This window comes from Acanthaster planci, linkage group LG03, assembly GCF_054643075.1.
Source record: "Acanthaster planci isolate LZ-2023a linkage group LG03, COTS_SCS, whole genome shotgun sequence".
NCBI classification, from domain to species: Eukaryota; Metazoa; Echinodermata; class Asteroidea; order Valvatida; family Acanthasteridae; genus Acanthaster; species Acanthaster planci.
Window position 1 is genome coordinate 7519412 of NC_141779.1, and position 23350 is coordinate 7542761.

Sequence of the window (23350 nt, forward strand, 5' to 3'; positions counted from 1 at the left end):
TCCAGCTTTACCTCTCTTCCTTCATAATTTGGGCGGGATAGTCTCAGCCAACGGTATGTGGACTGCTAGTCTTGGTTTCAAGACGTTAGTGCTTGATAGCGGACACGCATAGTGCACTGTACGACTAGTAATTAGACTGTGCGCCAGCTCGCACTAACGTCTTGGGAATCTTGCAGCAGCGTTTCAGCTTGTTCTGTATTTTCCCTTGGCTTTCCAAGGGAACCAATCAGCACTCGCTAAGTTGCACGCATAATAAATTTCGATGACTTCAATAATACACCGTGCATGGCAAGTCACATGCATCATGGCTGTCTGCAGTCCCGTCAACACAGACACGACAACACAGACGTTCGTCGTACGGAATTAGCACCAAAGATCGTATAGCGCCAAAGGCGCAAGATGGAAACTCTGCCCAAAAGATGTAATTACCTTAGGCGCCATTTGAGCAAGCGATACGCCTGCGCAGTAATGCTTGGGCGCAGGCTCACTAGGTTCACGTGGCTGCCGCGGCGCCTGCGCCTGTGCACTAATGTGCATTGCGCAGGCGTATCGCTCGCTCAAATGGCGCGCCTATACGATTACAACGCTTTACATGTATTCACAGTGAAGTTCGCCATATTGCGCCTCTTCACGGCACTATACGATCTTTACTTGGCACAGAGTAGAACGGGTGATACTCAGACTAGTTTAGGCCTAGGTTATGACAGAGGATGCTGTTCTTGTTGACCCATAATCATGTACAGTCAGTATGCCCTCCCCAGCTAACTAAAGCGCCCTTAGAGACCATGTAGACCTTAACCTTCAGGACGGAGTACCCGGACTGCAAGTTGGTTGCCATTTTCTAGCTGCACGTGTAGGTTTATTTGCCGCTTGTGTGAGTAATTTGGCCTGAGGCCGCATGCTCATTGTGAGTTGCAAATGTCGCCGGATGAGAGGCGAATTTTCGAAATAGTTTTGGCGGTTGAGTTAGATTTTTCTAAGTTGAAAAAGAAAGAAGAGCAAGTGTCGATTTGCTTTAGCTTCGTGAATATAGCATTTATTAATTAAGGAAATCTCTTTGTTTTGGAAGGTTTTTTCTGAGTATCACGAGTGGAATCAGGGGAGCTCTGTAATTCATCGATGGATTTGTGTAGAGAACACATTTTTTCCATTTTCTCACGGGCAATTTTAGCTCCGTACATTTGTGAAATAGATTTGATGTGAGACATTCCCATGTCCCACCAAGTACTGATGGAAGACAAGTTAGATTTTTCCATTTGCCAATTTTTCCAGAAACGTTGAAACATTGTTTTGAAGGACTCATCTTGAAGTAAGGCATTGTAAAATGCCAATAAACACTACCCTGTTTCCTGAAGTCGGAAGAAGCTATCTTCGGATAACGGCACTGTGGTCTGAAAGAGAACAAGGGTGAATATCACATGAATCAACAGATGACAAATAATGAACAGGGAGAGAAATTCTGTCAAGCCTGGCTTTAGAGATATTTTTGGTTCGACCAGTGTTATATCTGAACCAGGTAAATTTGGATAGTTTAGGATTATTCCTTCTCCAGACTTGATATCAGTGTGTCACACATTCCTACACCGTGTGTGAAACCATCTTCGCGTTTTTCGCGTTCCATTGATTTGTTGTTTGAATTGACATTTTTGCCAGTTGAACCTCACGGTTATTTTGGAGCTCTAGGCTTTACAGTTTTAGGACATGCATTTTCTTGAATATCCCCGGAGAGCAATAATATTATGGACAAGCTTGTGGGCGAGTGTGGGGTGGAAGATCTCCTTTTTATCTAGAGACTGTGCTTGTAGTCGCCATCTTGATATCCGCGAGAAAATGTACAAAAGACATGGAACAGACTCACCCGATTGCAGGTATGCCATTTTAGGCACGTGGAGTTCGAGATCCGGTAAAATTGGTCAGCAGAGTAATTGGCGCGAAGTCTTGGCGAGTAGGACTGTGAGGAAGATAAGTCCAACAAGTGTCCGTGTCAGATTCACTGCTACCAATATGGCCGATGAAAGAGATCAATGGCATGCAGTTACCGCGCTGTTCCGTTGAATCCAACTCCCAGTGCAAAGTTTAAAATCACGTTAAAACTACCTAAAATGTCATGGGCACAAATCAGAATGCACATGTCGTGCAGGCATAAGGTTAAAAATTCACATCAAGAGTGTTTAAAAATAGGATGGCAAATCTAAAAGGTAATTTAATAAGATTTGAAACACAAAAATGAAGAGCAATTTAATAAACCCGTCAGTCCTCCATCACCACGACACACTACTTCCTCCTGCACGTTTGGCACGCGTAAATCTGCATCGAGCTTAAACGCATCGACTACAGTCCTAATCTAGATCTCCCCAATAGACCCCTAGTTGGATATTAAGATTGTGCAATATCATCGGTTAAGTCGCGCAAGGCATATTGGAAACCAACACTAAGTGGCGTGGCAAGATCGTACCCATGGGAAGGACGTTGTATCCTGTCCATTTTTAAAAATCCGGTTCGTAAGTGTGACGTCACTTCAGTTTAAACCACGCCCACTGCACAAGAGTTACATGCAACCGGAACATAACTCGCAACTTTAGAGTGTGTCCAATGGGAGCGTACACATGTACGACAAAGGCACTTATAACCCGGATAATGGATATCAGTCTATTTGTGTATATGCAGTGCGCATGTGCCTACACTCAGCTCGACAAGCACTTCGTCGCTCATATTGAAAACGCTGCCCTTCCTCGCTCCCTGTCAGGATAATTGGGAAAAATGAATCCCAGCAGTCTGTCTCGTGATGAGGGGGTACCCACCCGAGAATGCTGCCAAACAAATCCCAAAGCTCATACATGTATTTAACTAATACCGTCAACACTTGTTCAGAGCTACAGATCGTTAAACGATAGGTGGTTTGTTTTAATTTTGTTATGTGTGTATTTTTCATGGCAGGTAGCCTTTACAATGATATGACCATGGTGAAATCTTGTAGCACGTCAAATGAGTGCCCAGCTGGAAACCAGACATCGCCGTCATGTCACAAATATGAATCGGGCTGGTCCTGCACTCTCTGTTGCAGGGAGAGCTACTGCAATATTGGTGCCAATGGTTCGGTACCAAGGCCTCCGCCATATCCACCTGTACCTAATCCTTTGATAAAGCGTTTAACGAGGGACTGTGACGAAGGAATGGGCCTATGCACAACAACTCTGAGTTGGTCAGGTAAAAATTCAAATGTTTCTCTTCAAACTCGTAAATTGAAAGGTTCTAACACTGACAGTGTCACTGACACTGAACTCAGACTGTCCACTGTCTTAATATCCCTTAGATAGTGCGTGTCATGCAGACTGCCATGTACTTGTACTTTTTTGTGTTTTTATTACTTTCCAGTAACACTGGAAAAGTGTTATTTTTGCAGTAGAAATATTGGGCACAAGTATAATACAGTGTATGGCAGTAGTAAACTTTCTGTATACAAACGAATCATTGTTGAACGCTCGGTACGTTATCGGCGAAAAGGCTCCACGCCAGTTGTAAGGATTGACGGTAGAACTGTTCGATCGTGTTTTGTTCTAATTTATGAATACTTTTGTGAGCACTGTTTCAGTTTAAAGACTTAGCCAACAATTTTTGCCTCAAACTTGCTTTTGCTCTAATGCTAAGGTTCTATATAAAAAATGATTAAGCGATTCAACTGGTTGTTTTTCTGAAGAGTATGTCGTGTGTATGAAGGGTTAAACAAGGGCACAGATTCAATTTCCCGAGTGTCCCTTCCTGCGTTCCATAGCTTTGCTCCTTTCCTTCTTTCTGAATTCATTGAAAGTTTTCTTGGATAAGTTAAATATTCTTTCTATCTGTTCACAATGCCTCATTGGAAACGAAACCAGACTGAACCTGATCACTTTTACTGGCTTTTATTGGACAATGAGGAAACAAGCTGTTTTCAAAGAAACATTTTGAAGAATTGTTGAAATATATTGAGGTTCTTTTTACATTTTTTTAAAGACACTTTATCCTCAAGTTGGGAGAACAACAAATCTAGCAGAAAAAATTTGTTCCACTTTATCCACTTGATCTGACCACCCATTGCTGTTTATTAATAAGTGAGGCTTATTAATATAACAGACTCAAAATGAGAAGTCTTGCACAGGCTCAAAATTTCCTTCTGGAAGGACCAGTCAATCCCTGTTTATTCTCCTCCTTTCCGTCATCCTCCTTCCACACACTCTCCTCACCATTTTCTCCCCGCGCCTCTTCCAGTCCCAATCTTATACATTGTAAAACATTGAATCCACTAATGCCAGGTAGATGTAACTAAAAATAGCACGCTGGCACCATAGACTCGGCCCCAGCCGCTGGTATTATATAATTCCATATCACTACATCCTCCCATACTTGGCCGATCTTCACCCGGAGATCGATATTATAAATGAATTGTCGCAACATGGCATGAAAATCTCGGCATTTTCACATAAACATGCAAATCTGGATAAAACCCTTATAATGAAAGTTGTTAACACTAATTTCGATTTAACTTTTTCAACTGCGGAAAGCTAACGTATTTACCTATTTCCAAAGATGTGCGTGGAAGTAAGCGATCACCCGGCGTAGTGTTCTTTGATACTGTCGGCGGCCAATTTCATTCAGATGAACCCCGTCTAGATTGTATCTTGGGTTCTTCAGGCCTCTATGCGACCATTGCCACCAACGATCTTCCACAAATGATCTTGCCTCGACAAGGCCATTGAATTCGCTTGCCCGCCGATCGAAAACCTCCACACTCACCTGTTCTCGAAAAATCCCTCTAGTTCTTGGAAGAACAGGAAGAAAAACAATAGCTTCGGGAATTATCCCCTCATCTGTGATACGTTGCACAAATTTACAAAGTTTATCATAAACTCCAGAAGGGGAAGCATCTTGCGCACACAAGTCATTAGTTCCCAAGTCAACGATTAAAATTCTTGGTGCTAGCTTCCTTAGCTTTCTAATATAAGTTCTCCTTTTTGCTTCAATCCGTGCCAAAGATAGGCCTCCTTCCCCATAACAACTGACTGACACAGATTCCTTGCCAAACTTGAATTTAAGTTCAAACTCTTTTGTGCCTCCCAGGCGCTTAACAAAACTGTGCCCAAAAAGAACATAGGACATCTTGCCAACAATGCTTAAAGAATCAGTTTAAGTTGTCAACAATCATAAAACTCTAGGCTACTATATAGTTAAGAGCAAAAGCAACATTCAAAACAAACTGAGACAAAGTCAGATTCTCGCTCAGGGAACTGGATTGCCCAAGCCTCTCCCAAAAGAGAACCTGGTGACACGATCAGCACGACGGAGTTCTTTCAACGCTATTCTCCTGGAAAATAATCACAAAAGGGCACTTTGGTACATATCTCCAACCTACGGTCAACGGTCCAGAGCACGACGAGCCTGATTCACCCCGGAGAAAACTGGATACCCCAAGCCTTTCCTGCCGGAAGCTCCTCAATCTCGCAGTAAATTCTCAGACCTTTGGCCAACTGACGTTATCATTTTAAAACAGACCGTGGCAAGTGATAAGGGTTCGAATGCACGCCCCTTGTGGATCGCTCTGACCTCCTGCGAGGCACTGTCCCCCCGTTACGTTCGGTGGGTGGCTCCCATACTTGATCCACACTTACGCCTTCTTTTTCGTTGGAATTAACAGGGCTATGTTCACTCGCGTGCGCACTGGAGGGAGGCAGAAGATCGTCACCAGAGTCAGTTTCTTCCGAACTCTCCGAGGTTGACCCTGCCGATGGGTGTATTTTCAGAAGTTTCCTATTTACAGTGGGCTCATTTCCCCCTTGAGAAGGATGGATCTTTAACACGTCCCCCTCTTTATTTACTTCGGTTACAATGTATGTCTCTTGATGATACGCATTTTCAAGTTTATGTCTACCCTTGAGTGCGCCTCTTTTCAAGAATACTCTGGCACCTGGTTTTATCTGTTTGCAATGCTTTATTTTTGAGTCAAAGCGGGCCTTGTTGCGCTCTGCCGACTTTTTGGTCATTTTCTTCACCATTTCCCCAGCCTTATCAATCAACTTCGCTTGAGCTTCTACGAAGTCTTGCTCCCATGCTGAATCTGTGCGGCCAAGAATTTGGTCGAAGGGTATCAGAGGTTCCCGTCCAAACATAAGCGTATACGGGGCTACACCCGTGGTAGAATGTGGGGTGGCATTATAGACGTAGACCAAGTGGGAAAGGAACTCCGGCCACTTGTGTCGCGTCCGCTGATCAACAGATTTGACAAGACCGAACAGCGTGCGATTAAATCTTTCAGCTTGGGCATTACCCTCAGGATGATAAGGGGTGGTATGTGATTTCTTTATTCCGTACAGCGCGCATAGTTCTCGAATGTCCTTTCCTTCAAAATTTCTACCTTGGTCGCTGTGCAATTGGCTTGGGATCCCGAATTTGGTAAACCAGTGGTCTCGGAGGGCGCGCGCAACTGTTACGGCGAGCTGATTCTTACATGGGACTGCCTGGGCAAATTTGGTGTACACATCTGTCATCACCAACACATCTTCAGATCCCCCACTTCCCCGATCAAACTTTACAAAATCAACCGCTAAAACTTCCAAGGGCCTAAAAGCAAGGAGATGCCTCATTGGCACTCTAGGCTGGGGCTGCGCCTCCTTGGCCACGGTACACTGCTCGCAATGCTTGATATGACGCCGGACTGTTGCTGTCATGCGCGGCCAATATACACGCCTTCTCAAAAGTGCACCACTACGTGCAATACCCTGGTGACCCCATTTGTCATGACAGCCTTCCAGTGCGCGATGCCGAAGGACCTTTGGTAGCAAGACTTGGAGTATCTCACCATGGAGTGGATCATTCACCCTCCTATGAAGAACGCCGCTACGGAGCACAATTCGTGGCCATTGCCATAACCACAATCTTACTTCCCGCGGGAGCCTCGGTCCGCCCTTCACTTCCCCCGGTTTGACTCAAAAATAAAGCATTGCAAACAGATAAAACCAGGTGCCAGAGTATTCTTGAAAAGAGGCGCATTCAAGGGTAGACATAATATATTCCCAAACAACCTTAAGTTCTGGATCTGCGCGCTGTAGTGCGGCAAGCTGTTCTGGAGACCAAGAGGGAAATAGCCCTGGAGGTCTCAAGCCAAAGGAAGATTCCTCACCATGCGCTTGCTTAGCTGTGGCCAATCCTACCTTTGCGCGCAATGGAATTGCACTGGTTGGGACTGTGTGCTGAATGATACTTTTCACTTCCGAACTGCTATGACCAGGGTACCTACTCAATGCATCTGCACATCGATTGCTTTGGCCTGATCTAAACTTAACCCCAACACTGAAAGAGGCTAACTGTGCTACCCACCTCATCTCACAAGCACCTAGTTTTGCCGTCTGCAGGTGCGCTAACGGATTATTATCCGTGAGTACAGTGAAGGGAACGCCTAGCAAGTAATCGCGGAATTTATCCACCACTGCCCATTTAAGGGCTAGAAGCTCCAATTTAAAGGAGCTGTAGTCTGGATAATTTACCTCAGCACCCCGCAACCCGCGGCTCGCGTACGCTATCGGATGCCTGCAACCATCCTCACCGACTTGCGTCAAGCATGCCCCCAAACCCTTCAGTGAAGCGTCGGTTTCAAGGACAACTGGTACCGTGAAATCAGGATAGGCCAGAACAGGGGCTCGCGTTAGTGCTTCCTTCAGTTTGTCGAAAGCTGCTTGAGCTTCCGGATTCCAAACAAACGCTGTTACCTCATGTGATTTCTTCCCCTTACCTCGGTTAACCGGCAGCAAAATGGCATGCAAGGGTGCAGAGAGTGCTGCAAAGCCTACAACAAACCGACGATAATATCCCGCGAGGCTCATGAATGAACGCAGCTGCTCAGCTGTCTTCGGTTCAGGCCATTCTACAATCCGTTTTATCTTCTCACTATCCACCGCGACTCCCCTTGCACTGACCATGTGACCGAGACAGTTTACTTCGCTCTTAAAGAGCCGGCACTTACTCCCCTTGACCTTCAGCCCATACTCAGCCAGCCGCGCAAAAACATGATCTAGCCGCGACACATGCTCCTCCAGGTGTTGATGAAAAGACCAGGATGTCATCCAGGTACACAAGCAGTTCAGTGAGATTAAGATCCCCCAAACATTGTTCCATCACTCTTTGGAATGTACTAGGTGCATTTGCCAGTCCGAATGGCATTCTCAAAAACTCGAATAAGCCAAAGGCACTCTGAATGCCGTTTTTCCTATAGAATTGGCTTCCATGTGTAACTGATGGTATCCATGTGCTAGGTCAAGGGAAGAGAAGTGCCGAGCCCCACGTAGGGCTTCCAGGGACTCCTCAATCCGCGGCAAAGGGAACGAATCGCGCACGGTGCGTGCGTTGAGTTTTCGGTAATCAACGCACATGCGCAGTGAACCGTCTTTTTTCCGAACTGGTACGATTGGGCTTGCGTAAGGGCTAGCACTCATTCGAATAATCCCTTGGTCAAGATACTTTTGAACCAAGTTGCGAACCTCATTCATGTGCTGTGGGGGTATCCGCCGATACGGCTGGCTGATAGGGGTCTCATCAGTCGTGTGTATTTTGTGAACCAGCTTATCACAGGAGCCAACATCAAATGGGTGTTTTGAAAAGACAAAATCATGCTTGCGTATAACCCCAACGATCCTATCCTGATCCTCCTTTTCGAATCCGGATAGTCCCAGCTCCAGCCCAGGGGGCAGTGTGTACTGCGTCCCGTCATGGAACGTGTAAACCTCCGAAACCGGAGGTTTGATCTTTTTCTCACTCGGAGCTCTGCTACTGACGCCTGGGTCTCCCCCACTATCCTCTCCAATCGTGACATGGTTCACTGTTAAATGAAAAAGATCAGGTTCTTCACCGGTTTCCAGAGTCACTCTGGGAACCACTTCAGCGATAGTAGCCAATTTGGTGTGAGGCGGGATTTTAATTGCATGCATCCCAGCATTCGCCACAAGGACATTAACGGCATTACTACTTATATCCTGAAGTGTATCTATTACTCTACATGTCCTACCCAACCCAACAGTATTCTCATACGTGCCCTGAACAACCACAGAATTACCCTTCATGTAAGCCGACGAACGTACGTAGCAAGTAACACCACGGACTTCACCTGGCAAAACTATGACAGCATAACGACCCGTACGAGCCGTTATTGGCTTGTTACCTTGCTGTCCCGATTTATTGTTGGGTTTTGGCTCCTTCGACACACGATACCATTTCATGGTCGCACTTAACGCGCGTGCGTCACTGTGCTTGGGGTCAATGGCCAAATCTGTCAAACGTTCTAGATTATTACAGCCTAACACAACTGGACAACCACACCAGCTGCTTACCTCACCCTCACGAGAACTCTTAACAATCAGAAAATGTGCTACCGCACGTAGCCTTCCACTGGAATGTTAGCATTCCCTGCCCCCGATACACGGATATGGCAACCAATTGGCTTAACTTTTTGTATTTTATCGGACAACTGTTTCTCATAGAAGGAAGAACTAATGATCGAAACCTCAGCACCAGTGTCCAACAAACATGACGTTTGCACACCTGCTAGATTTACAGTTGCTTTGGGAGTCTGTCCCACCAGCCAACTCAGAGCATCGTCAGCTGAAAAATCTATTAGCTCTTCCTTCGTACGTACTGGTTCTATGGGTGAGGCCAAAATATCTTCCCTCTCCTCCATCTGGCCTACAGTGGAGGAGGTTGAGAGTTTACCGCTTTGGCACTCCCTTGCCCAGCTGCAGGTGGATTTGTTTGAGAATTGTTCGCTTTCGGTGCCCCGGAGGCCTATTGGTCGGCACTGCGCTTCCAGCAATCAGCCCTAACATGCCCAAGGCGCTTACAGTAGAAGAACCGTAATTGCGAACGACCCTGAGCCCTAGCTTCAGACTTGGCGACTGGGCTTTCCCGTGCGATTAACCGTTGCAGAAGATCAGCAATTTGGCCTTGTTGTTTGCTTAACTGTTCCAATTGCAACGCTATACCTTCTGGCAAACCCTGCCCATCCACATTTGCTCGGGCACTATTAATGCTGGTGTCCCGATTGGGGGTGGCTAGTGGGCGGGCCGTACTCTTTTTTTTTATCTCTGTGCTCTCGTCTTGTTGATGAGAGAGATCAGAGCGCTTTGGTTTAGAAACCTTTTCGATATCTCGAAAGAGTTCCCGCGCTGCATCTCTCATTTCGTTGAATGTCTGCTCTGGCTTTTCCAATTCAAGCCGCCTCAATTCCAACCTTACAGATTGAGCACGAACCCCCGCGACAAACTGCCTTATAAGAACTCTGTCTCGCAAAGCAACCAGTGCTCCCCTTTCAGCCTCAGTGGCAACCTCTAATATCCTGTCATGAATTCTTATGAGTGCCCTCGAAAAATCCACCAAAGACTCATCTTCTTGCTGATTCCTTTCATACAGGGTCTTTTGCAAACCCTGCACAGTTTCAACCTCCCCGAAATGCTGCCGCAACAGTTTTTTTAGTGCGGCTAAATTGGAACGAACACTTTCCGGGTGACATTTGACCTCTTCGCGAGCAGACCCAGTAAGGTGGTTAAACACAACCTGTGCCTGCTCGTCACTAGGAATCTTGCATTGTTTGATATATACGTCGGCTTCTTCAAGCCATTCCCTAACTGTAGGGTCACCCAACTTGCTAGGTTTTCCATGAAACTTTGCTCCCCTCCTTTAGACTGGCCTGTTTTCAATGCATCGGTGAGGCCTTTCACAAGTTGTGAAATCAAATCTGTCTCAGATTCAGAGGTCGCCATTTGAGGGCCACAAAAAGCTCACGACTTACAACATAAGCAAAAAAAATTCAATACAATAATATCGACATTCACTCTAAAGTAACAACCGAGAAGACAGGCTACTTTCAATCAATAATTTTTAACACATCTTCTAATGTTTTCATTAAAGTCAATGCCTTCTTGTGAAAATAAAAGGCCGATCAAACGTCCAGAGCGAATATTGAATATAGGGGCCTAGGATTCACTCTCACCAGGCGGTGCTCGTCCCCTCAGCCACTCAAGCCACGACGACAGCCTCCTCGTACTTCCCCGTTAATCTGGCTGTCAGTTGCACAGTCAATTCGGCCAAATCGTGGTCCTCTCACTCCTGGCGACAGCCTGCTCTCCACTACAATCCCCAGCCGATCCAGTTTCCTCTGTTTTCGTACGCTTTAATGGTCCAGTTAGCCACGACGACAGGTTCATTCCTTGCCCTTTCCTCCAGATATAGCTGACTGTCACTGTCCGAACTCAGTTCCGAGTAACTCCTGGTGCTCGTAGGAGTTTTCTCACAGCTTGGAGAACGGGAATTCAAAAGCTAACACCGCTACGAGCATGCGGTTCACACCAATTTCAGTCCACTCTAGGTTCTGCCTTGCAGGAGTCTTAACCAGTAGTTCAAGTGGTCCTGTACAGTCACTCACAGCCTTGCTCACCGTTGTAGTCTATCGCTGTACCGCTCACAAATCAACAAGTTAACAAAGTTTCCTCACTCACAGGTTTGACTATTAACTCTCTTCTGTCCTTCCAGCACCCCATCCGTGTTACCTTATAACAGACTCAAAATGAGAAGTCTTGCACAGGCTCAAAATTTCCTTCTGGAAGGACCAGTCAATCCCTGTTTATTCTCCTCCTTTCCGTCATCCTCCTTCCACACACTCTCCTCACCATTTTCTCCCCGCGCCTCTTCCAGTCCCAATCTTATACATTGTAAAACATTGAATCCACTAATGCCGGGTAGATGTAACTAAAAATAGCACGCTGGCACCATAGACTCGGCCCCAGCCGCTGGTATTATATAATTCCATATCACTACATTAACAACAACAACAACAACAACGACGACGACGGCGGCGGCGGCGGAGGAGCGACATTCATTTCGGGCAGAGAAAGATTGAAGTTATTAAGAACACTTTCCACCGAGGGAGAAATACACAAAAAGTCAACGACCAACCTTATTCATGGTAGATCTGTTCACAAGGCCAACAGTCCCAAATCCTCCGATTTCCATATGATTTTACATACACCCTAGGGGTTAGGGTTAAAGTACTCGTGTGTTCAAATTTATTAGCATTTTTGTTTAATTTTATACGTAAAAAGAAAGTTAAATCACAACTCAGGAGCACTCTGAACTTGAACGCAAGGACAATATTAAAGTACGCTGCGTACCTACTATATCCACTCGTACTGTGACACTTTATTAAGGCTTTTGGGTTTGAATATTGGTGCAGGCGTCGATAACGATGTGATCTACGGCAGCGGTTCCTGACAGGGCTTGATCAAAACTATAAACATCGGTAATGACGAGCGTACTTGTTAACATCAAGATGGTTCGGGATTATCAAGTTGACAGGGCTTGCGGAAAAACTTATCTAATCGAAATATTGTACGAAAGCCCTGTAGTGCCATCAAGACTTATGTATATTTTCGAAAAGTGAAGCGTATTTTTAGTACATGTGGTCCATCTTTAAGAGGTATAGTTTACCAACTTCGCGTGAACTAGATATATACGCTCTAGTTGGTTCTTAAGAGATCTACATTGAGAAATACTGTTTCTACTGATGGAAACAAATCGTCATTTATTACTTACATTTTTCCAGGTTATAAGATATATTTTTTCGAGATTTAAAATCAAACTTGAAAATGTAGATGTTTTGAAAATGAATATCTCATAGAAACAAACTTGATGAAAAATATTTCTCATTCAAACAATTTGTTTCCAAAAGTAAAGGCAATGTTTCTAATACATGTATTAGATCTTATACTAGATAACACTACTGGGCTTTCGTAGGACTATTCTCTTAAAATGTAAATCAGTGTTTAAAAATCAGTGTTTATAAAGTTAACAAGCTGTCACCCTGCATCTTGAACGCATTGAAATCAATTTTTGTAATTCATTTAAAAATTCAATCTAAATTCCACAGAAATATGAAATAAATCATGCAATTTCAGTTCAACTTCTACCATACAAACGTACGCCTGTACATCGTCAGTGTCTATACTGCTTGCATCTATAAGTCTCACGCGTGTGCTCATACATATTGGGTCCCATTGTTGTTCAGTCAGATCTCTCATCAGCTGTGTTTAACTATCTCATGGTACTATTTTCCAATTAAACTGTTCCAACAGGGTAAAGCGCTCCTTCATGGTGCTTTGCTTCCCCACATTAACCTCTGGAGAGCACAAAAAAATCTAGAATTGAGATCACTGAGAACTGCAAAGATACTACATATTTTTTCACAATAGATAAATGCGAGATCACTATCCTGTAAAACACAAAACAAGTCCTCTGATCTCTATCTTTCGTCTCTTTCAGAAGAGTCAGAGCTAGTTCAAATCGACAAAACGTGCATGGAACCAAGTAGAAACGTCGAATACAACACTCTGAATCAAGCCAAAAAGTGCAACATTCCATCCGATCCAGGGTACTGTGTCACCTGCTGCCAGGACGATAGTTGCCAAGCACGTCCTACTCCATCCTCTGCTCCTGGTGTACCTTCAAATCAGCAAACGCTACTTCTTTTATTTTGCTTAATAACAGAATGGTCATATTGACTAAAAACCCCGGGGCAGAAGAATGGTTTGGATATATCAGTATATGCTGTAGCATGAAGCTAAGTCTTTACTGGTACCTTTGAAAAGGAGCTAAGTCTTTAACTTAAAGGTGTTGTCACTCATCATCTTCTGTTTAGTTTATTTCATTATTGACCGTTACGTCTACTTGTTTCATTTTATCGACAGCTTGTTTAATTAAGAATTTTACAAAGTGGAAATTCTTGTGTAGTTCCCTTTTCCTTTTTTCTCGTTTTTTTTCTCTTTCATATTTTTTTCGGAAATCAAATACTGTAGCCTCTTGGAAGAACACAATTGTTGCACTCAATTTTACCAGTCGTTGGCTTTGGGCCACAGTAAGTAATCTTTTGTATATCATGCTTAGCTTGATGGTGTTAACTTTTATTTAGATTTTGATACATTTTTGTCATTTTGATCAATCGGTGGATCCTGCATGCATAAATACGTCTTTTATCGCAAAAGCGTTCGGGAGACAGAGGGGAACAACGTACAGGTAGCTGTATTTGTTGCAAATACCATTTTTCATCCGATTACAGCGTGAGCTAAAAATAAATCTCCAAAAGTAGCATTATTTTATCCCAAAACAAATGTCAGAAATTGTTGTTTTGGGTATAAAATTTAGAAATCGCTGTTACATTTTCAAACAGAAGACTTCATTTAAATTTGATGGTGCGTGTGGGTATATTCTCGATTAGTGATACGTAAGACAATTTCCTTGTATTTTGCCAAATGGGACAGATCACATCGATCAAAATGCTGTATTTAAGTTCTTCAATACCCTCTAATTAAAACCTTGGGTGAACCGAATGGCCTCTACGCCCTTTACATCATTTTTAATGTCGGGGATTCCCCTTAGCCAGAAAGTAATATATTCTGGTCGGCCTCTGGCCAAGTCCCATGGGAATGTGTACAAACAACTCCACCACGTGGCCCCATGGGAATATTGACAGATGATTCAGACTACCCGACGAATCAAGGGTCCGGTACACCCAATGGCACGTGACCAGGACTGGAGTAGTTCCTCCAGTTTTACGGAAATAGTCGAAATATTCCAAAGTCTTCCCGTCTATACATTCTGCATGTTCGGATGGTACCGTTGATGTTCGGTTATTTCCGGTCTGGAAGGTGGGCTTGTTGAACGTAAACCGTCGACAATCATGCATTGGCATATAACAACAAAGTTTCAAACAATTTACTTGTTGATTGGTGCGTGCGTGGAAGGAATGTTGCTGTACAAGAATAAGCCTTTTCGACGTTCGCAATGCATTATGGGTGTGGATGACAAACATGCAATGCATTTTATGCACAACCCTATGGGGGAAGTGAACCAGTCAAAAATCAATTTACAGTTTTCTACCAAATATTTTTTATGTATCTGCTCATCAACTCACAGATGCATGCGTATTATCAGATTATACAAGAAACATATTCAAATACGTTTTCAAATATTCGTAAGAACAAATCACCCTTAATTGCCTTTTTAAGGGTACCAGTCACTCTACAGGCTGAAAATGAACGTGACTGGTCAAAGCGGGATGAATGAGCTGCAAGTCGTAATTTGATTGGACAGTACTAGAACATTAATATTCACGAATTAGTCAATGCACGGTCCGTGACAAAAATGGTGTTGTTGGAAGGAATTCTCCGAATTTTCCTTCTCTGCCAAGTTTTAAACTTCGAAGTTTGTGAATATCTTCGTCCCAAATCAGAAGGGGGTGGCCTGAATCGGAGTATGAAATAAAATGGAAACAGATTAACGTTTTCCCATAGGGTTGTGCATAAATTGCATTGCATGTATGTCATCCAAACCCATAATGCATTGCGGACGTCGAAAAGGTTTATTGATCAACTAAAAGAATTTCAAAATGCTTATGTATGATTTTGAATTTTCTGAGATTTTTCCAAGTGCGCCTCGTTACTATAGGGAACACTAAGCTGAAGTGGAACCCACCATGTAAGGGAATGAAATTGAAAACATCCGGGCTTTCAACTTGCGACCTCTGACCATTGCGTAATATCTATTTATATCCGTGGGTGAGGCCTGGCCTAAGAGTCATTATCAAGGGTAGTCAGGGATCTTTGGGCACGGAACCAGACAAATATTTACACAGCTGAAGCCCAGGCTTGCCAGGGCTAGCCCGCCGACGCATATAAAAAAATCTGCACTTGCAACGCCATTGTATGAAATAGAAGCCAACCTGCGGCCGTTTTACCGAACCGAATACAAATGCGCGGGTTGGATCACTTGCCATTGTACCTGTTGACGCCAGGGAGAACAACTACAGGCATTATCGGGCGAGCTTTGTATTCGGCTTGGTAGAATGGCCGCAAGTGAATTCAATGAACTCTATAAGCTGATAAAGGGCATTGCAAGTCCAGATTGCTTTTTATAGACGTCCGCGGGCTAGCCAGGGCCCGTCATATATCGTGTCTGGCAGGTCAGCGGCACTTATCTGATGTCTCATAGTCATTGATACTGGCTGTTGGGAGAGGGCAGCTGTGGCTTGGCAGTTGAAGAATGGCAGAAGCTTGGTCCCTAGGGACCCCCTTCGAATTCAGTGAGACTGGAAATAAAGGTATCCTGGCATTACTTTGACCTCTCTCTGCAGTTTTTAATAGTTGTAGGGGTTGAAAGGCACCTACGAAGCAATATAAATGCCTTTGAAAAAATGAAAAAAAAATACACTGTGACAAAAGCGACTATCTGGTAGAGGCCATTTAGGACTTCATAAAGAAAAATACTAATTTAAACAGGATTGTGTTATGTTTCAAATGGATTGAAGTTAGTTAAGCGAATAAGATCAGCTCCCTATTATAAACCGACCTTGGTAAATTGCACAGATTAAGCTGAAGTTGCCTTCTCTGAAACAAACTCTTTAAACTCTAAAACAGCACAATTAAGTAACAAGTATGTTCACCCCGTCCACTTAGTATTTGCGCATGCGCTAAAATTCAGCAAAGTCTGGTCACTTTCTGTTTGCTTGTTAGAATTGCGACGGCAGCCAGCGAACGACTGTACCAAATCCATCTGCGTAGATCTTCCGCATTGTGTAAAATGTTGCTGAATTTATACCAGAAAAAAAATATATTCAGGTTCAGATTTCATTTTTCTGATGTGTTTCTTGTTATCATAAGTGACATTTCGGAGAAAATGGATTGAAAGATGTCTGTGTACGTTACATTTCCGGATGAGTATTTTAAAATAGAATATTTGAATTGTTCTCCAGTTTTTCCCACACATGTTGCATGATTGTCTTGGTAATTGAAAGTGTGTTTAAAAAGGATACCATGTTATGTTTAAGCTAATGCAAATTGACCTTCGTTAGTTTTATCAATTTCAACTTTGGCTCTCTGTCGATTGATGGTCGGCCATGATTTATGTGTGCATGTGCGCGTGTACATGTACTCCATCAACCCATGTACATAATATGCACTACTGTGGATGGACAAATGATTCTTGTGTAAAATATTCAAGTTGCAATAACTTGAAATACTACCAATGTTTTTATCAGGTCTGAATATACACGGCGCTTTATTTCGTTTGTTTGGATAAACTGGATAAGTGGTTTTAAAATGGGAAAGACCGTAGACGTATTTTCTTTCAAATCCGATCGTGTTTATTTTTTTAAAACACTTTCTCAGATTTCTTTTTCAAATTTTGTTCAACTAGGTTCATATAACTGTTGTATAATGTTGTCTTATAAGTTTTTAGCAAGTTATCCCCCAGAACTTTATTTGTATTTTAAAAAAAAATATGGTCTCCGTCTGCGGAAAGAAGTATCGGAACGGTGTCCTACGTCGCCTGCCTGGAAATCCACAGTAAAGTGATCGAGTACGCATGCTCTGTCAACTAAGGCATGGGAATGAACATACGTGTAAAAACCATTGCCTTCTGAAATAGCTTCAGATTTATCAAGTTTTGAGCTAGAAAGAAATTTTAAAAGATGATTTGAATTAAATGACTAATGTGCTTGCAAAATAAACTGTAGATAAACTTCCATTTGACGGAACAAAAATCAGTTGTGTAACAAAACTGAAACTATTTTTGCAACACATTGGATTTAAATCAAATCTGCAGTTCTGAAAAGATGGCATCCTAAGCTTTTGTTTAATAAACGGAGAAACAAATGTTGTTTTTTGCTTGTTTGTCTGTTTATTGATTAGTTAGTTTGTTTGTTCTGAGTTTTTTTGGTATTTATTTGTGTGTTTGTTGGGTTGTTTGTTTGTCTAGGGAGGGGTTGCTTTTTCTTCACAGAGAGACAGTCACGAGTATGTCACAACAAAAATCCAGTTACGGATTTCTCCTCAAAAACGTTTCAGAACTGTCTTTCAGAAAATACAACGTAGTGTTGGCTTTTCTGCACAATGGGAGACTTTGGGACGCATGGTCACGGTGGCAGCAGACAAACCGATCCCCTTCTGCAATTGTGCGCGTGCCCACATCAACCAAAAAGGACCATTGTGTCTGCCGCCACCAAGCGTCTCAAAGTCTCCCATTGAAAGTTACATCCACTGACTTTTAACAAACCTGTTCTTTCTAAACTCATCCATTCGCAGTTGCTGCTGGGATATATAAGGTCACCAGGTCCATCGTTCAACGCCTCTCTCGATGGAGAAAGCGCTCGGCTTTAAAACAATGCCTGAATAAATGCCTGTCATCTGATTTGTCCCATTTTTTTATCCGCAGTTTTTATTATTAGTTGTTTTTTGTTTTGTTTTTCATGATACCTGTAAGATGCGGATCTCCACTGTTGGATGTCATAATAAATGAACAAATACATAAATAAATCTGAGTGGTACGTTGTTCGTCCCGTGACCTGAATTATTTGGCCTGATGCGCACTGTACACGCGGTAAAACTACAAGGGAGGTCTCATTTGTCAAACGAAATATGCACGTTTGCGCTGTTAAACGCTTTACTGCAGCTCTTCATACGAACTGGCAGACAGCTAACTATAAATTTAAGCGGAGCACTTTCTTTTAACTGCCGTAGACATTTTGAACTCATAGGTAATGCTGATGTTTCTGATTTCAAGTAGAACGATAAGATTAACCTGCAGGACCGCAATGGAAATTATGAGTCTAACATTACACGGTACTATAGTGGGTGAGTCGCTTTGGACATGAATCTGTTTTGCCAAATGATGGACGTTAATACGCGAGCGGGAACTATTTGTTCTAATAGAAAAAGATTTATGCTGGTATTGTACAAAACAAATAATGAATGCTTCACATTCATGCAATAATAAGAATACATTTATTTTCATTAAGTGACAGAGGAAATGTTCGATTACACTTAGCGAACATAAACAATCACTATTAATATATTTTTAAACAGTACCCGTTTAATAGAATCTATTTCAGTCTGCCCCCATTTTATATATTCGCAGTAAGAAAGGGAAAATTAACGTAAGGACGAGAACCAGTCTAACATTACACGAAACTACCGGTAGATGCGCTTCAGACACAAATCTGTTTCGCAAAGGGGGGGGGGGCTAATGTCGGTAGGTTGTTCTAACAGGAGAGCATTTATGCAAGTATTGTATAAAACAAACAATAAATGTTTCACATTCGTGTAGTGGTAAGAATAATTTCATTTGGTGACAAATGCAATGTGGTTCCACTCGGCTTCGCCTATTCAGTACTTGTATGATGTTTAGTGACGACGGTCTTGTGTTGTCTTATACCGAGCCCATCGGTATTCAATGATCGTCGCCCATGGATTGTGTCTCTCGCGTGCTTGAGAGTGGGTCACGTGATATTTGCTGATTTCAATACTGGATTATTTCAAGTACTCTCGCTACAAAAATTATCAAGAATACAGAAAAAAGTCGTTAATCGTACAACTGAATATTTTTATTCCAGGTGTTTAGGTTAACTTCCAACGTAATTGTAGCCTATGCTTGCATCGTGCAAAAGAGGCGTACCTGCATACGAGTGCCTCCGGTTAACAAAACCTAAATGTGCGATGTTAGGTAACTGTAATCACTTTACAACAGCTGATCCTTTACGATATGCTTAAAGGGTGGCATATTAATGAAAGGGATGTCTTTCACGTAGAGAATTTTTACCCAACTCGGATGGAGGCGATTATGTGACCATGTAGGCTTCGGAGGCAATAACCATGCCTGTATAGTACTGCGGAAGATGAAATATTGCGTCAAATTTGACGTTATATAAGTCATCGTAAAATATACCTGTCTTCAATCGTCTAAACGGGATGTTGAGTCCTTTAACCATAATACCAATTATGGGATTCCTCTTACTTTTAAAATACTAAATATCTCATTCTGAGAAGGGTACACACACTATATTTGAAACTTTAAGTACCCGTAGAAGTGATTTATTTCCCAATTTTGCAGTGCAGAATAAGTAGAATGCATACAATTGAGACGTAGTCGTGAGCGATTTAACTTTTCAAGTGGTGTTATTCAACTTTGCAAACGTGGCTTTTAAAACTTTTGAACGTTCCGAAACTATTTGTCAATCGTCCTGATTCAGCTGTTCAGGTGTTTCGTGCTTGGTCGATATAGAATACCGAAGTTAATGCGTCGCACGAACCAATATAATCGACAGCTCTGAGACATTGTGAAGATAGGCACATGTAGCCGTATCTGAGCACAGCTGCTCCAATATTTCACGAAGCACCCTAACACTGGGGAAAAATCTGCAGAAAGTGATCCACCTTCCTTCGAGAGCACAAAATTATATAAAATATCCAGCCAAAATACATGCATATCACTGAGTGTATGTCTACCTTGCGAAACGAATGCCACCTCAAAGTCATTATCGCCTGTGCCACAACATCAATAAATACCTGTAAGGGAAGACAGTGTGATGATTTGACCTTTATCGTGTTACAAACAAAGAACGGCCCTAGGTTTGGCCTCTGCTAAACTAAAATATAACCCCACCTAACCACTGGAGGACAACCACACCAGTTTACCATTTAGTCGGTTCGCAGACCCTTTTGGAGTTTATATTCATTTCATCAGTAAGAATTACCCCAAAATTTCAATGTTTAGGCCTAAACATGGGCAAAAGACAACTTTAAGGCAACATGAGCATCAAAGAATTGACAATTGCTCACGCAGTTCAACCATTTTCACTTTACTGAGTGGCCAAAACCTGTATGCGGCTTGACAAAGCAGCCACTTACGTTAACAAGGCCTGTTGTGTTATTCCAATGTGTTAACGACAAAAAGCAGGTTCATATTACGCCCGAAGTTTAAAGCGAACGCGAATTGGCGAGGGCAGATCAAATACTCACGTTGCGAAGTCGCAAAAGTCGAACACATTTCTACTCGAGCGAAATTTTGGCGCAAAATTTGTTCTCTTTCGTGTTTCCCTGAAGTGAACAGGCCGTAAGGCCGATTCATACTGTACTACACGCAAATGCGAAAGCTAAGCAAATTTTATTTCGTGGGAGATTTGCAGCGAACTTTTAATCAAGTTAAAATGTTTTCAACTTTTGCGAATACGTAGCATGCATTGCGACTTATGTGAACGGACGTCAAAAATTTGCGTCTCATGTTCGTTGTCGCGTTAAGTATGAATCGGCCTTAAATTTGGGCCCTTGCCGAACTATCATGCCTGACAGGGTATTTATTTTTGTTCATTTAGCCTATGTATCTAACTTTGTAGGCTATCCAGTACCATTTAACGTAGATCAAACAAGTTTTATGTTTTGTGCTGTTTCAAGATAAGCGTTACTATTATACTTACCTATTGCAGTACTAACACCATTTCTGTCTTCACAGGGGATGCTAAGTTATACCCTTGGAAAGAACCAAAATAAGTTTGTGATTTCTTATTACTATTTTACACGCTTAATCGTTTGATTCGAAAAACAAGTCTATAAACTGATTTTACTATAACTCTCAAGAGGTTTCTCTTTCTATCTTTGGTTGCTTCACGTGATACATTATTGTTTCCGTCCAGCAGTTCTTTCGCATAACCCATCCGATGGCGTGTATAGTTGATGTAACCACATTGGGCTTACAAGGTTCTCTCTACTTGTGCAGTTTGTGTGACATTTTCAGACTTGCGACTTATTTTTCCCATTCAAAATTTTACTCTATAAATCTCATAAATTTAACGTTTAACAGAGTTTTTTTTATTGTGAATCATTTAACTGTACGCAGGTATTAATTCTCGCTCAGGTAGATCTACTTTCCTATGGCTTTTAAAAACTACATAAGACTCATAGACTTGACCATCAGGGTGTACTCTGTGGTTAGTACTTTTCTTAATCCATGCGAAACGTCTAATATGTGTCCTTATGGACTTTTTATCACATTTGCCCTGCAATAACTAATCGTATCTACTTTCATAAATATAATGATACATAATGCTGTATGTATTTACTGTACATAATGTTTCTTGTGTAAATAAAGTACATGTATTGACTTGAAAACCGAGCATTATTGGTGTCTCCCTGTCTTTTGCACCTTGTCCTTTAAAATCCAGGGGAAAATATTTTACGCACATATACAAGTCGCACATGTGCAACACTAGCTCGGTACAGAAAAGTATAGCTTCGCTCCTACCCGTCTATAGGCTAATCCCATTTGAAGCACTGTAAGTTGCTGAGGCCTATTTTGATGAGCTTAGGCCCCCTATCGATATGTGGTGTAAGTTGGGGGAATAAGAAACTTCTCCGTAAAGAAACTGAGTCCCGCCTCCCCAGCTAATTTGCCATCGCCTACAAGCATCTGGGTCACAATGTATGACTATAAGTAAGGGGGACCCTCAATGGAAAAGAGGACTTGAATAGTTTATACCGTAGAGCTATGTATAAAACCTAGAGCGCTGACTCGTGTACCAAGTGATGCCTGCTTTATGGGGAAAAAACTCAAAATGCAAGATAGGTAGGCTTCCGCTGTTTCATTAGTACTAGACATCTGTAGCTGGGCCTACACCTGTATTGGCCTTGTAATTATTATATTAGGCCTAACATTACATGTATTATAGGTCTAGGCCTAAAACTTCAACTCAGTCTCAGGCCTTCGATCACGATATGACACAAACTAGCCCAAGAGATATCACGTGTAGCGGCCTGTGACAGGTATAGCAGCGACAGAGTGGTGTGAAGTATTTTGAGTCATCTAAAAAGTCTCATTGAGTCAAGTGTTTAGTTCGAGTCGATTTGAGTCACATACATTTCAACACAAGCCGATGAACAAAACATGACTGAAAGTCATTTTTTTGTCATTTAAATTTTTTTCTTGAGATATGTCTTGATGAGAACACAAGACACGAACATTATAAACCAGCAGGTAAGTCATTACAAAAATGTTTTTACAAAAGAAGTTTCCTTTTATTTTTGGACTTGAGTCTTATTAACTCTCACTTCAGTCAGATCTGTTGATGAGGGACTCAAGTTGAGTGAGTTGCTTGCAGTGTCTCAAGTCGAGTCATTTACCCGTTTGCCGTTTGGACTTAAGTTCCAAAAAAATTCAGCCAAAACTTGATTATTAAAAACATTGCCCATTCCACCTGGGAAAATGAGGTTCCACAATTAGAGGAAAACATTAGAGTTGACCAGTGACAATGTGCTACGAAAAGACTTTCTAACGGTATTAATTACTCCGCCGTATATAAAAAAGAATTGGTCCTGATGTCAAAATTTAGCATAAAGTTATCTCGGCTTAAGAACTGACCTTCACTATCTAGCAGGTCACTTACGAAATTAACTCCTTTTTATCCCAGTGCTTATAAAAATGCATTTATTGCCAATCGTAATTCTATGGTTGTACCACAAAC

At 42.3% G+C, this 23350-nt stretch overlaps 1 protein-coding gene across 2 annotated transcripts in view; it reads left to right on the forward strand.

Moving 5' to 3' along the window:
- Positions 1-22005, forward strand: part of LOC147799595 (uncharacterized) — a 55897-nt gene extending 33892 nt beyond the window's left edge. For both annotated transcript variants that reach the window (XM_087134798.1, XM_087134799.1), the window contains exons 3-4: positions 2938-3207; positions 13330-22005. In XM_087134798.1, coding sequence (XP_086990924.1) covers positions 2938-3207; positions 13330-13568 — 509 coding nt within the window. In that variant the 3' untranslated portion in view covers positions 13569-22005. The remainder of the gene's footprint in view (positions 1-2937; positions 3208-13329) is intronic.
- Positions 22006-23350: the final 1345 nt, after the last annotated feature.